Genomic DNA, 13,200 nt, shown 5'->3' with positions numbered 1-13,200 from the left:
AAAAAATTGCTGTATTTATCGGCGTATAACACGCACAGGCGTATAACACGCAGACTAACTTTAAGAGGGAAGTTTCAGGAAAAAAAACTTTCCACAGCCCCCTGCGTATAACACGCAGGCACAGTTTACCCTCTATTTTCAGGGTAAAAAAGTGATTGTTATAAGCCAATAAATACAGTACCTCACAACGTGGATGGCAAAACTAAACATGTAAGTTGTAAGATGTACAGTTATACAAATAACTGTAGTTCTATTTTATTTTAGATAATTTGCAACCAATCAAAAAAAAATTATTGGAAATACATTTTTCTACATGTAAGCCACAAAAAAAAAAAAAAAAAGTGTAAGAGTTTTAAAAGTTCTCATCCACCATATAGGTGGCAGTGTAAGCCATCACTGGGCAGCTCTCTATTCGTCATTATCTGGCTGCTGTTTTGTTGTTTAAAACCTTTCGTTTTTCAATAACCCTGCACAGAGTTGTAAACCTATTGTCCCGCCAGAAGCACCGAGATCACCCTGGGTAGCTCAGCTTCCCTGTTAATTACAAAACGTCTTACATTCTTTTCCAGTATGCAAGGTGCCCTATGATTGGAGGAGAGGCAGATTAAAATCACAGTATCCCCTTCTCCAATCACAGAGCAAAGTGGAAACAGTCTCTTTTAACTCAGACAGAACCTCTTTGGTCAGTGGCTTAGAATTCGCTAAGTCCTTTCGTAAACAACATGCACACCCTGCAGGAGAAGGTACTCATGTCACCTCTATGGCTCACCAAGCTGTTTGCTGACTAATATTATTTGCTCTATAAAGTCCTGCCTAACTGTAGTGAAAACCTCAGCCTAAAAGGGCAGAAAAACTGGCGAAACCCAATAAAGCTAACTCAGATGACGGAATAGACTGGCAAATAGGTTCTAGGCTGCAGATGTTGGTACCATCAGTGGGGGCATGGTGCAGGACCATTATTAGAATGTGATCTCAGAAAGCCTGTTACAGTGGGGCTGCCCCCCTTGTGTCTAGAATCAGACATGTTGCGACCATGTGACAACTAAGGGCTTAAGAGTACTAGGCAAGGGCTTAGCTACTCGTGAAACCTAAAGAGCTGGAAGCAGGTGAGGGCTGGATAGCCTGAGGTGACTAAAGTCACTGTAGGCAGGCAGCAGGAACCGGCCAAAGATTAGAGCTCTTTTTTTTTTGCAAGTAGCAGGGAAATTCTTCCTTGACACTAATGCAGGAAATATTGCATAGATCATGCGAATGCAACACTCAACCCAGCGCATGACAGCATTCAGTACCACAGTGTAACCTTCTGCTATGGAAAATGGAAGGACGTGGTAAACTAAAAAGGTGCCCAGCAACAAAGTGAGTCTTTAGAGAAAGGTCAACTGCCAGGGCAATGCTTTAGGCACTGGACCTATAAAGCACTCCACAGTCAACTTGTTACCAGGATGGAGCCTGGAAAACTCCATATACGGAACATAGTGTCTTAAGGTCATTTCCAGGCTATCCATGCAATGTCTGGTCCAGACCTGGCATTCCAAAACCAGGCTGAGGCCCCCTCCACAGATTAGCTGCAGTCAAAGACACCAGCCCTAGCAGCGATATTGAGAAGATTCTTGACTGAAGAAAATTGTTTTGAAGAATAAAATAAAATGGCACTAATAAAAATAAGACTGAAGAAAACATGCTCATTCTCCTCCTTGGATACTAGCAAAACAATAGGGTATGCTGGTAGTAGAAGGAGGTGGCCTACAGTTTTTTGTTTGCCAGTGTGCAATCCTTCTGTAGACAGCAGTACAATCCAAAAGTGAAAGACTTTTTGTGACCCTCAACAGATGAGAAATAAATACAACTTCACACATTATGTGGATACCTTTTCGCATCATGGGACTTGTGTCACTTGAGAACTGTTTCGAAGACTCTGCCTCAGCCTTTTTACTATAGTCTACATTTACTATCACATCTTTGGTGCCAGGTGACTTCTCTTGAGATGATAGTAATTCCTCTGAAGGAAGGAAGAAGGAAAAAAAATAAAAAAAAAACAAAACAAAAGAACAGATTAAAATATAATCAAAAACATCACATGTATTTAATATATCCTCAATGATCCAATATGTATAGATTTTTGCTCTATGCTTTTGTTAAAAAAGGATGCATGCACACGCTAGGGTAAATATCACCAAAGTTATCCTATTCAGAAGATTTGAGGATGTGGCAGGAGACCAGAACACATAGGAAGCTGACAAACAAATTTACACGCGATAACGGAACTTCTACACAACAGCTACACTGACTTCCACATTCTCCGACAAGCCAGACCACAGAAAGATAAAGGTGGTTAATTTCCATTACTCAGCAGTAATACCAACAATATGTGTAGTCAAAGTTCAGAAGAACTACAATCAATAAAAAAGATGGGGCACAAAAGTTTAGCACATTTCTGTAACACATGCCATGCCCAAGTTTCAAGCAGAAAGCAACACAAGCCTTGTGAATTTGCAGACCATCATCTAATTATTTGTCATTTGTAAACAGATTACAGAAGAAAATTCATAGCTGGTTGTACTGCATATGCCTGTCATAGAAAAATGAACCTCAGGAAAAAAAAAAAAATATTTGGCTTAATACAAATCTTGTATTAAACAACATGTGTTAATTTGCTTTTTCAGCCACGTCGCCATCAGTCACGGGTGAGAAGTCACATTGTTAACCATCTAGGATGGGAGTTTGGAATCTGGGCCACTGGATTCTGAAGGTAATTAGACATCGATAGACTTGGGCAGCTATTGATTAGGTACTATTGATCATTTAACTTCCACCCGGACAAGCCAACAGATTTGTAGTAATTATAATTTCAATGACAAAACGCAAGTAGGACAGAAAGAAGTGACGAAGCTGCAAGTATGATAATGCCGAACTAGTAATGAAAAGTTAAGCTACATAGCAAAGTTAAACTACATTAAGTGAGAGCCAGCAGTCAAGCTTCGATACAGCATTTTAAAAAGCTTGCCTTAAAGCAGAGCTCCACCCAAGAGGAGAACCTCTGTTTATTGGCCTCCTCACCCCAACCGTTGCCACATTTGGCACCTTTCGGGGGGAGGGCAGAGCGGGTACCTGGTTTTGACAGGTACCCGCTCTCACTTCCGGATGCCACGGCAAAGTCAGCTGGAAGTTTGGCCCCCCTCCTCCTTCCCCTGCCACCGGGTCATTCACAAAGCGTAGCATGCATTGCACAAGGGCAGGGAACCCGGCAGTGAAGGCAACACCTGAGAGCTGACTGAAAAATCGACTCGGGTGAAGGGGCTGCTGGATTCATGGACAGGTAAGTGTCCTATTATTAAAAGTCAGCAGCTACAGTATTTGTAGCTGTTGACTTTTCATGTTTTTCTGAAGTAGCCTGGAGCTCCATTTTAAGCAACACCTAGAAAAATGGAACAAAGTTTTACATGTACTTCGTCCCCTGGGGAACAGAACACATTGATAAAAGTTGAAGTAAGACTTCTTTATTAAAAAAAAACACTTTATCAACTGATATTTTTCCTTCAACACTCCAAAGACATGCTGGTAATCTGCTCCTGTCTAAATTGCATGTGCCTTGTATGTGTATGTATGAATGAATGTGAGCTAGGGACCTTAGATTGAGGCCTGGGACTAATGTGAATGTAAATATAATATTATATTAAAAAAAAAAAAAATATCCATCTATCTCTATATATACATATACACATATAGATATAGATATATAGATATATATATATATCTATATATATTTTTTTTTTAAAAAGCGCTGTGGCACTATATATTTACATATATATATATATATATATATATATATATATATATATATATATATATATATATATATATATATATATATATATATATATATATATATATATATATATCTTAAAATGCTACCAAAATCTGAGAGGATAGCAATTTCACAGTGTAATCTGTAGGTGGAGGTGTGTGGCAGCACTTCCATTTACCAGTGGGTAATATTAAATGGTTTCCTGCACTTAGGAGAAAAATTGCACTAAGCCTTTGGAGTTTGAAAACAGACCCTGAAATTCAGGAAATTCCTTTCGTCTGAACTATGAATTAGGCTGATTGATAAGAAATGTAGCTACATCTTTTCCATGGATGAAGGTACTCAGCCCAAAACATAAATTAACAGTAATGTACAGAACCGCTTAAATAAATAATTGGTAATATACTTTTATAAACCACAAAAATTACCATTTAAAACAAAGAAATACACTGAATGAATGCAATACCAGCCATTATATCAGCGAATGCCCTAGTTTGTCTGAGTGTGTATGCAGAAAGTCTATAGAGATAAAACTTTTGTAATTCTTGTATAAATCAGCTGGACTGAGTAATCAGAGTGGGCAAGGGTTGGAAAACATCAGTTTTTTTTTTTTTTGCATCCCAGTTGGGGCGAGTCTCATCACTCACCCTCTCGTTACAAGAACAGGAAAGGAGGGCAAATCTATTCAAGGGAGAGCATATGAAAATATTTTTTATCAATGTTATTTTCCTGTAAAAGCCTTTCCTCTCTAGAGGCCTGAGACTGCTGCTGGACGCCGACATCTTGAATGTGATATCAGCAAACTCACAGGTGCCATCACTACGTAGTTTTCTTCCTTCAATCCTACCCAGCAGCTACATAGAAGGTTACTTGAGAAGGCTATGATGTGACAGCAGAGAGGAGACTATGCTAGGGAACTGACTTCAGGAAGGATTTAAATGTTCTAGTAAGTTCAAAGGCAATTTGCAAGTGAATAAAAATGTAATTATAAAAAGGAAAAACACTGCAAATAAGCCAGGGGTCTTCAAACTATGGCCCTCCAGTTGTTCAGGAACTACAATTCCCATCATACTTATTCATGTCTTTTAATGTCAGAGGTTTACAATGCCTCATGGGATGTGAAGTTCTGCAACAGCTGGAGGGCCGTAGTTTGAGGATCCTTGAAATATGCATTTAAAAGTTTGATTTTCTGTACTTAAGGCTTCATTTCCACTGGCGTTTTTACAGCCACTTTTCTGAGCGTTTTTTACAGCTTAAAAACGCCTGTCCATGTTATTCTATGGCATCATGCCCACATAGGCGTTTTTGAGCTTCAAATGGCATAGGCGTTTTTGAAGCTCCAGAGTAGAGCTGTAAAAACGCCAGACATTAAAAAACGCTCAAAAACGCTCAAAACCGCGACCCCGGCATTATTAAAGCTGCAGCTTTATTTTACAAAATAAACATGGACAGGCGTTTTTAAGCTGTAAAAAAGGCTAACAGTGGCTGTAAAAACGCCAGTGGAAATGAAGCCTTACCTTACATTAGCAATTTGTTCCCCTGCTGTAGCAAATCGGATCATGCTTTATTGTTTTTTTTTTTTTTGCCTTCCTCTGCATCAACTGTGGGTATAGGATTGGGTATATGGGATTGTATGATATTTTTTATTTTATTTATTTTTATGGTTGACCTAGATGGACTAGTGTCTTTTTTCAACCTGACAAACTATGCAAGTGCTCAGTCAGGTTTTAGTTCTCTCCAAGAGCACTGTGGGGACTGCACTGACCCCGCATGTTGGTATAGCCGATTGCTAGGAAAACTAAACTTAGCCTAGCACATACGGGCTGAATGTTGGGTGGCATTGGCCAGCTCAATAGAACCTGGCTGACATTCTGCCTGTGTGTAGGCAGCCAGTCTGAAGGGGCATGACCGAAAAAGGTCTGCCGATCAGCCAATGGCTGACAGCGCTGACCAAAGTGTCCTGCACAGCAAGGAAAATCACTTTGTTACTACATAAGCTGCTACTGAGGGGCCTTTATTTTTTTCGTTTGGCCCTGTTGGGTTGAAAAAAAAAAATAGTAGTGTGTACCTGCTTAAAGCTAAACTCTCAAAGTCTGTCTGACATGACTTGCTCAACAGTGGCTCTTAAACAGATACCAAGGCAAACCCTAAAGCATAGACAACTAGAAACATTCTATGGATTCTGCCTGGGCATGCTATAGATGTAAATGTGAACTATATTACAGCTTCCAATGAATTTAAAATGACAACCAGAAGTGTAATCCTTTACATATCGTTGTGTATTGCAGCTTTAAAAACTAATTTTCACAGCAGCCAGAAGAGTAAAAACACTCCAAGTACTTCTGTATTTGGTATCCATCACTTACTGGGCCTGGCTTGCACCTCCTTAACATTTACTGAAGGAAAAGGGGTGCAGTGTTTTCCTTTGGAGGACATAAAACTTTCAGCAGTGACAAAGTTGGCAAAAGCTGTGCTGTATTACTTCAATATTTCCCTCTAAACAAGTCTCTAAATACTAAAAGCAATTTCTCCTGTAAACGGCATGCCCCCAGTACATCACAGGATAGTAAATAAGTGGGGCCTTACATGCCTTACAATACACCCATTAAACATACACTTTAAAAGAAAACAATAGCTTGGCTTGCCGGAAATGAGTATTTCCTATGATCTCTCATTTTGTCTATAAATAAGTCATAGCTGCAGCTGCTGTTAAGGGTCCCTGTGGGAACAGATTCCACGAAATGAAAGGGAAAATGTCACATAACTCTAAAAACAGAAATGAAAGGGGCCTAACTGGCTCATTTAAGAGACGGCTTTTTGAAGACCAAGGCAGGATAATAAACAGTTTTTGGCAGTTTATTTTTTATTTTTTGGTATTGGGATTTTAAATATCAAATTTACATTTTTAATTATCAAGAGGATTGGTAATGTTAAAACTTTGGAGGTGTATAGTCAATCATGATCCAGGAATGTACCAGTAGTGCACTGACAGTAAAGATGTAAACAGCACTTACACGATAACATGATATACTGTATGTTGTGCATATGTAGTAGCACAAAGGGTAGCAGGGGGCTAGCATGGATTTTTAGCACACAGTTAATAGCACTTTTTTAATTGGAATTCTACTTTAAGCTAGCGTACTGCACAGAGCGGTGGCCTAAACCATAGAATGCTTGGACTGCAGATTCCAGGTTACACTAAAATAAGAATGTATGCACCTTCAAGGCACTTAAAATGACAATAATTTCCTGTTTGACTGGAGTTTTCTTTTGACGTGAAGCTACTCTTTTTAGACCCCTTTCACACTGGGGTGGTGCAGGCGTTAGCGGTGCGATTCGGCCACTAGCGGGGCGCTTTTAACTCCGCTAGCGGCCAAGGAAGGGGTTAATAGTGCCAGTGTTACGGCGCTTTGACAGCAGCGCTCCCACACCACCCCAAAGATGCTGCTTGCAGGACTTTTTTCCCATCCTGCAAGTGCACCGCCCCAGTGTGAAAGCACTGACTTTCACACTGGGGTGGCTTCAGAGCACCTCGGTGTGAAAGGGGTCTTAAAGTGAAAGGGGTCTTAAAGTGAAAGAAAACCCTAACTATAACAATTCTTAAATATGCCCTCCCCCCGCCCCTTCTTTTACTTATCCTTCCTATCCTTTTTTAAAGAAGTGTACTTGCCAAACGTTTCCATCCACTCTGGTCATGTGATCAGGCAGCTTTGTGCAAGGTTGCGCTCAAACAACAACAACTCTGAATTCTGGCATCCGTGATGCTACCCATAGGCTCCCATGGCCCAGCTGTTGATGGCGCTTTCTCCTCCTTACTGCAGCAATTGCTCACTGACGCAGGTGAGCTGGAGCTGCATGACTACATGACCAGAGAGGAGCGGGTTAAATATAGACAAGTAAATACATTAAGAACAGTTATAATTAGGATTTTCTTCCACTTTAAAGAAAACCTGAAATGGTCAGAAATACGGATGCTGACTTCATACTTAAAATGCTAGATATCTGGCTTTGAAACTTTAGGCAAGCCAAAGATGGTGAAAATATATTTTCTGCTACCATGGGTTGCAGGAAAGAAATTTGCACGATTCCCCCATCAGCACAGACAGTGCTGACAGGGGAAACCCTCCTGCAGAGCAATTGTCTGCGCCCGGCGAGGAGGCAAGCGAGGGGAGGGGGCGAGTGAAGCCGCCCCCCGCCCCACCGGGAGAACACAGTTATTGCTAGCGGCTATAGCCGCTGCTTTCGATAATCGCAAGTGAATTTGGCAGGCTGGTCGTACCCATGTTGATCGATCAACTTGGCATATTCTGCCTGCCCACACACAGTTCGAATCTGAACTGGCTGATATTCCAACCATCTATAGCCAGCCTTAGTCACAAAAATCTAGATTATAAAGTGAACTCTGGATCCTGATTAACATATGTTTCAGATCAGCGTGTTTAACCACTTAAGACCTGGACCAAAATGCAGGTAAAAGGACCTGGCCAGTTTTTGCGATTCGGCACTGCGTCGCTTAAACTGAACTGAAAATTGGGCAGTCGTGCGATGTGGCTCCCAAACAAAATTGGCATCCTTTTTTCCCCCACAAATAGAGCTTTCTTTTGGTGGTATTTGATCACCTCTGCGGTTTTTAGAGCGTCAATTTTGAAAAAAATGCAATATTTTTTACTTTTTGCTATAATAAATATCCCCCAAAAAGATATAAAAAAAACTTTTTTTTCCCTCAGTTTAGGCCGATACGTATTCTTCTACCTATTTTTGGTTAAAAAAAAAAACGCAATAAGCGTTTATCGATTGGTTTGCGCAAATTTTTTTGCGTTTACAAAATAGGAGATAGTTTCATTGCATTTTTTTTTTTTACTACTAATGGCGGCGATCAGCGATTTTTTTCATGACTGCGACATTATGGCGGACACATCGGACAATTTTGACACATTTTTGGGACCATTGTCATTTTCACAGCAAAAAAAAAAAGCTATAAAAATGCATGGTTTACTGTGAAAATGACAGTGCAGTTTAGGAGTTAACCACTAGGGGGCGCTGTATGGGTTATGCGTGACCTCATATGTTTTTCTAACTGCAGGGGGGCGCGGCTGGACGTGTGACATTGTGTGTTCCCTAATATAGGGAAACACGATCAATCAATGAAGCTGCCACTGTGAAGAACGGGGAAGCTGTGTTAACTCCAGCGGCGGTCGGGTCCGTGGGTCCCGCGGTCACGGAGCTTCGGACCGCGTCGCAGGCGCGCGAACCACAGCTGGGCACTTAGAGGACTTACAGGTACGTGCTTGTGCCCAGCTGTGCCATTCTGCAGGAGGCGGTCCTTAAGTAGCTAAGAAAGCATCAAAGCCATTTGATCAATATGATAAGCATGTTCAGGAGAAGCCAGCAATGGCAACCACCATATACTACTATTACAGGCTACTTTTAATAATAACAGAGAAAACTATGTAGTGTTACAAAGAAATATAAGCGTGCAGCAAAGAAAGGGTGGATGCACATCTGTGCTACGTCATACATTCCTTCTATTATCTAAAAATCCACACCGCTTACAGGAGACAGAAGGCAACGTTTACAAAATGCTCTATCAGTCAGCAAAATTATTGTCCACCAACTTTACCCTGCCCATATCATTAGGAGCTCTCAGCTTCTCTGGCCCCCATTTCCTGCCGTACAATATCCTTTGTGTAAGGGGTGGAGAAATCCCTGTAATAATAGCTTGTCCTGTCACACCTCGCTCTGGCATGTCTTCATGTCCTTGATGATATTCTTGTCACTACAAGTTGTATTAGTCACTGGAAAGTGTTACTGAACCCTACTGGTTTATTAAGTATTTTTCCACAGTAACCCAGTAAAAAAAAAAAAAAAGTATCTGTGGGCAGAACCAATCTATAAACAGCTATTAAGCACTGGTAGTTCTAATTACCAAACGGCAACTGTCAGCTGGGGGAACAGACAGCTGAAATCCCCGCTAGCTGAAATTATATTTGCAATGTCATTCTTTCAATATAGTCACCAGCCATGAACAGTAAAGGAAAAATACAACCATTTCTCATGATTAGATGAACCACGATTCAACGGGAACATTCAAAAATGTATTTACAAGGTTTTAACACTTGAAATGCAGAGTTACAGAATAAAAAGTCTGTACTCAATTTTGAACTTTTAAAAGGTAAACCGTAGACACCACAGAATGGCTGCCATTACTTTATTTTTTTTATGGCAGCCAGCATCGCTCTACTTGGGGATCTGTGAGGACCGAGCCATCGGCGGTGTTCGGTGGCTCGGTTCTCCATGCAAAGACGCCGGGGAACAGATGCAGCATCGGTCTCATGCTGCATCCACTGAGGTAAGTATGAATAGCCCAAAAAATAACTTCTTTGAAGGTTTCAATTACAAGTAAAAAGGTTGTAAATAAAGTAATATAATAATAAAAAACACCAGATAATCTCATTATAAATGTATCTACTTCAGCTTTCTTATTTGCTTTTAGAAAACAAGACAATAGCAAACGAATAAAAAAGCGCACACAGTTTAAGCATATATTAGTGTGAATATTTTCATTTTACAGGTCCAGTATGTTTTAATAAAACAGTTTGCGTATTTATTTATTTTTTTACTGCATTTTTATATGCTTAACGCCCAATTACCTTGTCCCTGGAGATGTGAAATATCTAACCCTTCTCTCAGGCGGATGACAACTACACCATACTGATAGTCAAAAGCGTCACTGGAAAAAAGAAAGGTGTTAGAAGGTCACTATTACATAGCATAGCTTAAATGAGTATATAACAACATTATATTACATGTAGCCGAGGTATCGTCTACAGTGTACTGTTTGTTATTTTACATGACACTAAACAAAACAAGGCACAAACCCGAATTTAAACTTTTTATCCATATGCAGTCTTCTATGCAAAAATAGGAGATCCAATCTATTTTCCAATGGGAAGCATCAGTCAGGTTCTATGCATACTGGGCTTAAAAAAACAAATCCAGTTCTCATGGCAGGAAAAAAAAAAAACGCTAATATAAAGCGTTTTTTTTTTTTTTTACACAGTTTCAGTGGCGTTAAAATAGTTTTGCGTTTTTTTTCTGCCAGTAAGCTTCAGTCAAACACAAACCAGAATTGTTTTTTTTGTTCTGCTTCTAAACGTGAAGCTTAAAATATGCCTGTAATCGTGCACGGACACATAGGATAACATTGAGCTGCTTCTACAGGCAGAACACAAAACTCCTGTAGAGGCAACGATTTTTAAGCCAGTGTGCATGAAGCCTTAACTCTGAAGTTTGGGTATAGTTATCACAGCAGTGGGTCACGTCTTATCAAAGAGTTTACTGGAAGGTTTATAACAAAGAGAGCCTTGAGGCAAGCTTTGTCTGCTGTACAGCCTTTCTAGGCAAGGCTGGCCACAGATGATACGATTTCCTTTCAGGAAAGAAAATCGCTCCATTTCCCCATCAACACAGTCTGTGTTGATGGGGAAATGCCTCCTGCAGGGAGCATTCCGGGCCGGCAAAATACAATGTTTAATGCTAGTGCCTATAGGAGCTGGCAGTAATCGTATGTAGAAAAATCAATCAGGCAGGTTGTAGCCAAGTTTATCGATCAACTTGGGTACAATCAGCCTGCCCATACATGGTTTGAATCTTGGCTAGTCCGGTCTATGGCCGGCTTAAAGCTGGCCAAATGGATTGAAATTTGGAAGGGTTCAGCAGGAACCAGATGAATTTCGATCCATGCATGGCCCTTCCAGTTCACGAGAAGTCGATCTATTGACCGACTGTTCATTAACAGGCTTGTTGGAAAATCTCTCCTCGATCAATGCATGCCACCAATGGGCAGCAGTGCTGATCAATGTATTCTAAGACCCACTGGACTTTTTTGATGTTTTTACAGCAGCTGTTTTTGGCTGTAGACGTTTTTTCTAGTTATTAAACTCTCCATCATGTTATCCTAAGTGTCCGTGCACACATAGGCTGTTATCAGCAGTGGCGTTTTTCAGCAAAAAAAAAAACTAGTGTGTTCTGAAAGACGTTTTTCAGCTGTAAAAATGCTCTAATGCCGATAAACACTCAAAAACGTCGCTTACCAGCGTTTAACGTTTTTGATCTATTGAGATTTGAAAAAAATATATATATATATTTGTATGTATTTAATTTTTTTAAGAAAAATTAAGCTAAAACGTCCAGTGTGCACAAGGCCTAAAGGTGAGGCCCAACTGCAGGGAGGATTTCCCCATTCACTCCGAAGTGTAAATGGAGAAATCAGCTCAATAACCTATGGCCAGCTTAACCCGGTTCCAGCTTAAAACATTTAAAGGGTTTACTGGAGCTCCATAAAAACCACCATGATATGTCAGAGATGTAGAGGTCCCCTTTCTTGAGATACCCCATGGTGGAATTATTGTCGAGTGGTTGTGTTAGGCCCCATACACACGACCAAACATGTATGCTGAAACTGGTCCGCGGGCCAGTTTCAGCAGACATGTTTGGTCGTGTGTGGGCGCGAGCGGGCCGAATTCCAGCAAACATTTGCCCGCCGGGCCTTTTCCCAGCGGACAAATATTCCTGGACGTGTTTTAAAACCGTCCGCTGGAATCCTGCCCGCTCGGACATGTACGGTCGTCAGTACAGACCTACCGTACATGTCCAGGCGCCCGCCGTCCCTCGCATGCGTCGAATGACTTCGACGCATGCGTGGAAGCCTTTAAATGGCAGGCCCGCCCACGTCTCCGCGTCATCGCCGCGGCGACGACGCGGACACGCCCCGCGTAATGTTTACGCGCGGACTTCTGTACGATGGTGTGTACAACCATCGTACAGAAGCCCTCTGGCAGACATGTACGGTGAAAACGGTCCGACGGACCGCTTTCACCGTACATGTTTGTTCATGTGTACCCGGCCTTAAGAGTGCCATAGAGTCGATCCATCTATTGCTGTTCCCCTTCATCATATTGACTTCTCACAAATGGGCTTTGTTGGAAAATTATTGTTTAATCAGTGCTGCAGCCAACTGGCTTTGGTGTTGACCAGTGTATCCTGAACAGCAAAGGAGTACCTGCTGTTGGAATACAATAGCACAGCAGGGAAAATTCCTTAATCCACGTTGCGTGGGTAGATGAGGGAATGTGTTCCGTTTCTTCAGTCAGCCCATTGGCTGAATGAAAAAAAAAAAACTGATCCATGCATGGCCAAATTTTAGTGCTAGACAGATAGTTGGAAGTTCCTTAAAGGAAAAGTATAAGTATATAAAAAAAACAAATACTCACTACGATGCTGCAGCTGTTCAGCTCTAAAAACGTAGAACTGAGTGATCGCATGACCGCTGACTGCTCAGTTCATCTTCTAAAAGTGGAGAACAGTGACTGCCAGTCACCACTCTCCACTCTGCT

The 13,200-nt window shown here is 41.1% G+C and overlaps 1 protein-coding gene across 2 annotated transcripts in view; it reads right to left on the bottom strand.

Annotated features, from left to right (window-relative positions):
• Positions 1-13,200, bottom strand: part of SLC12A2 (solute carrier family 12 member 2) — a 151,994-nt gene that overhangs the window by 21,896 nt on the left and 116,898 nt on the right. For both annotated transcript variants that reach the window (XM_040344823.1, XM_040344831.1), the window contains exons 20-21: positions 10,456-10,535; positions 1,868-1,999 (exon numbers count right to left, since the gene is read on the bottom strand). In XM_040344823.1, coding sequence (XP_040200757.1) covers positions 1,868-1,999; positions 10,456-10,535 — 212 coding nt within the window. The remainder of the gene's footprint in view (positions 1-1,867; positions 2,000-10,455; positions 10,536-13,200) is intronic.

Source organism: Rana temporaria, chromosome 1 (genome assembly GCF_905171775.1).
Source record: "Rana temporaria chromosome 1, aRanTem1.1, whole genome shotgun sequence".
Classification (NCBI taxonomy): Eukaryota; Metazoa; Chordata; class Amphibia; order Anura; family Ranidae; genus Rana; species Rana temporaria.
This window is presented reverse-complemented; position numbering and strand designations above follow the sequence as displayed.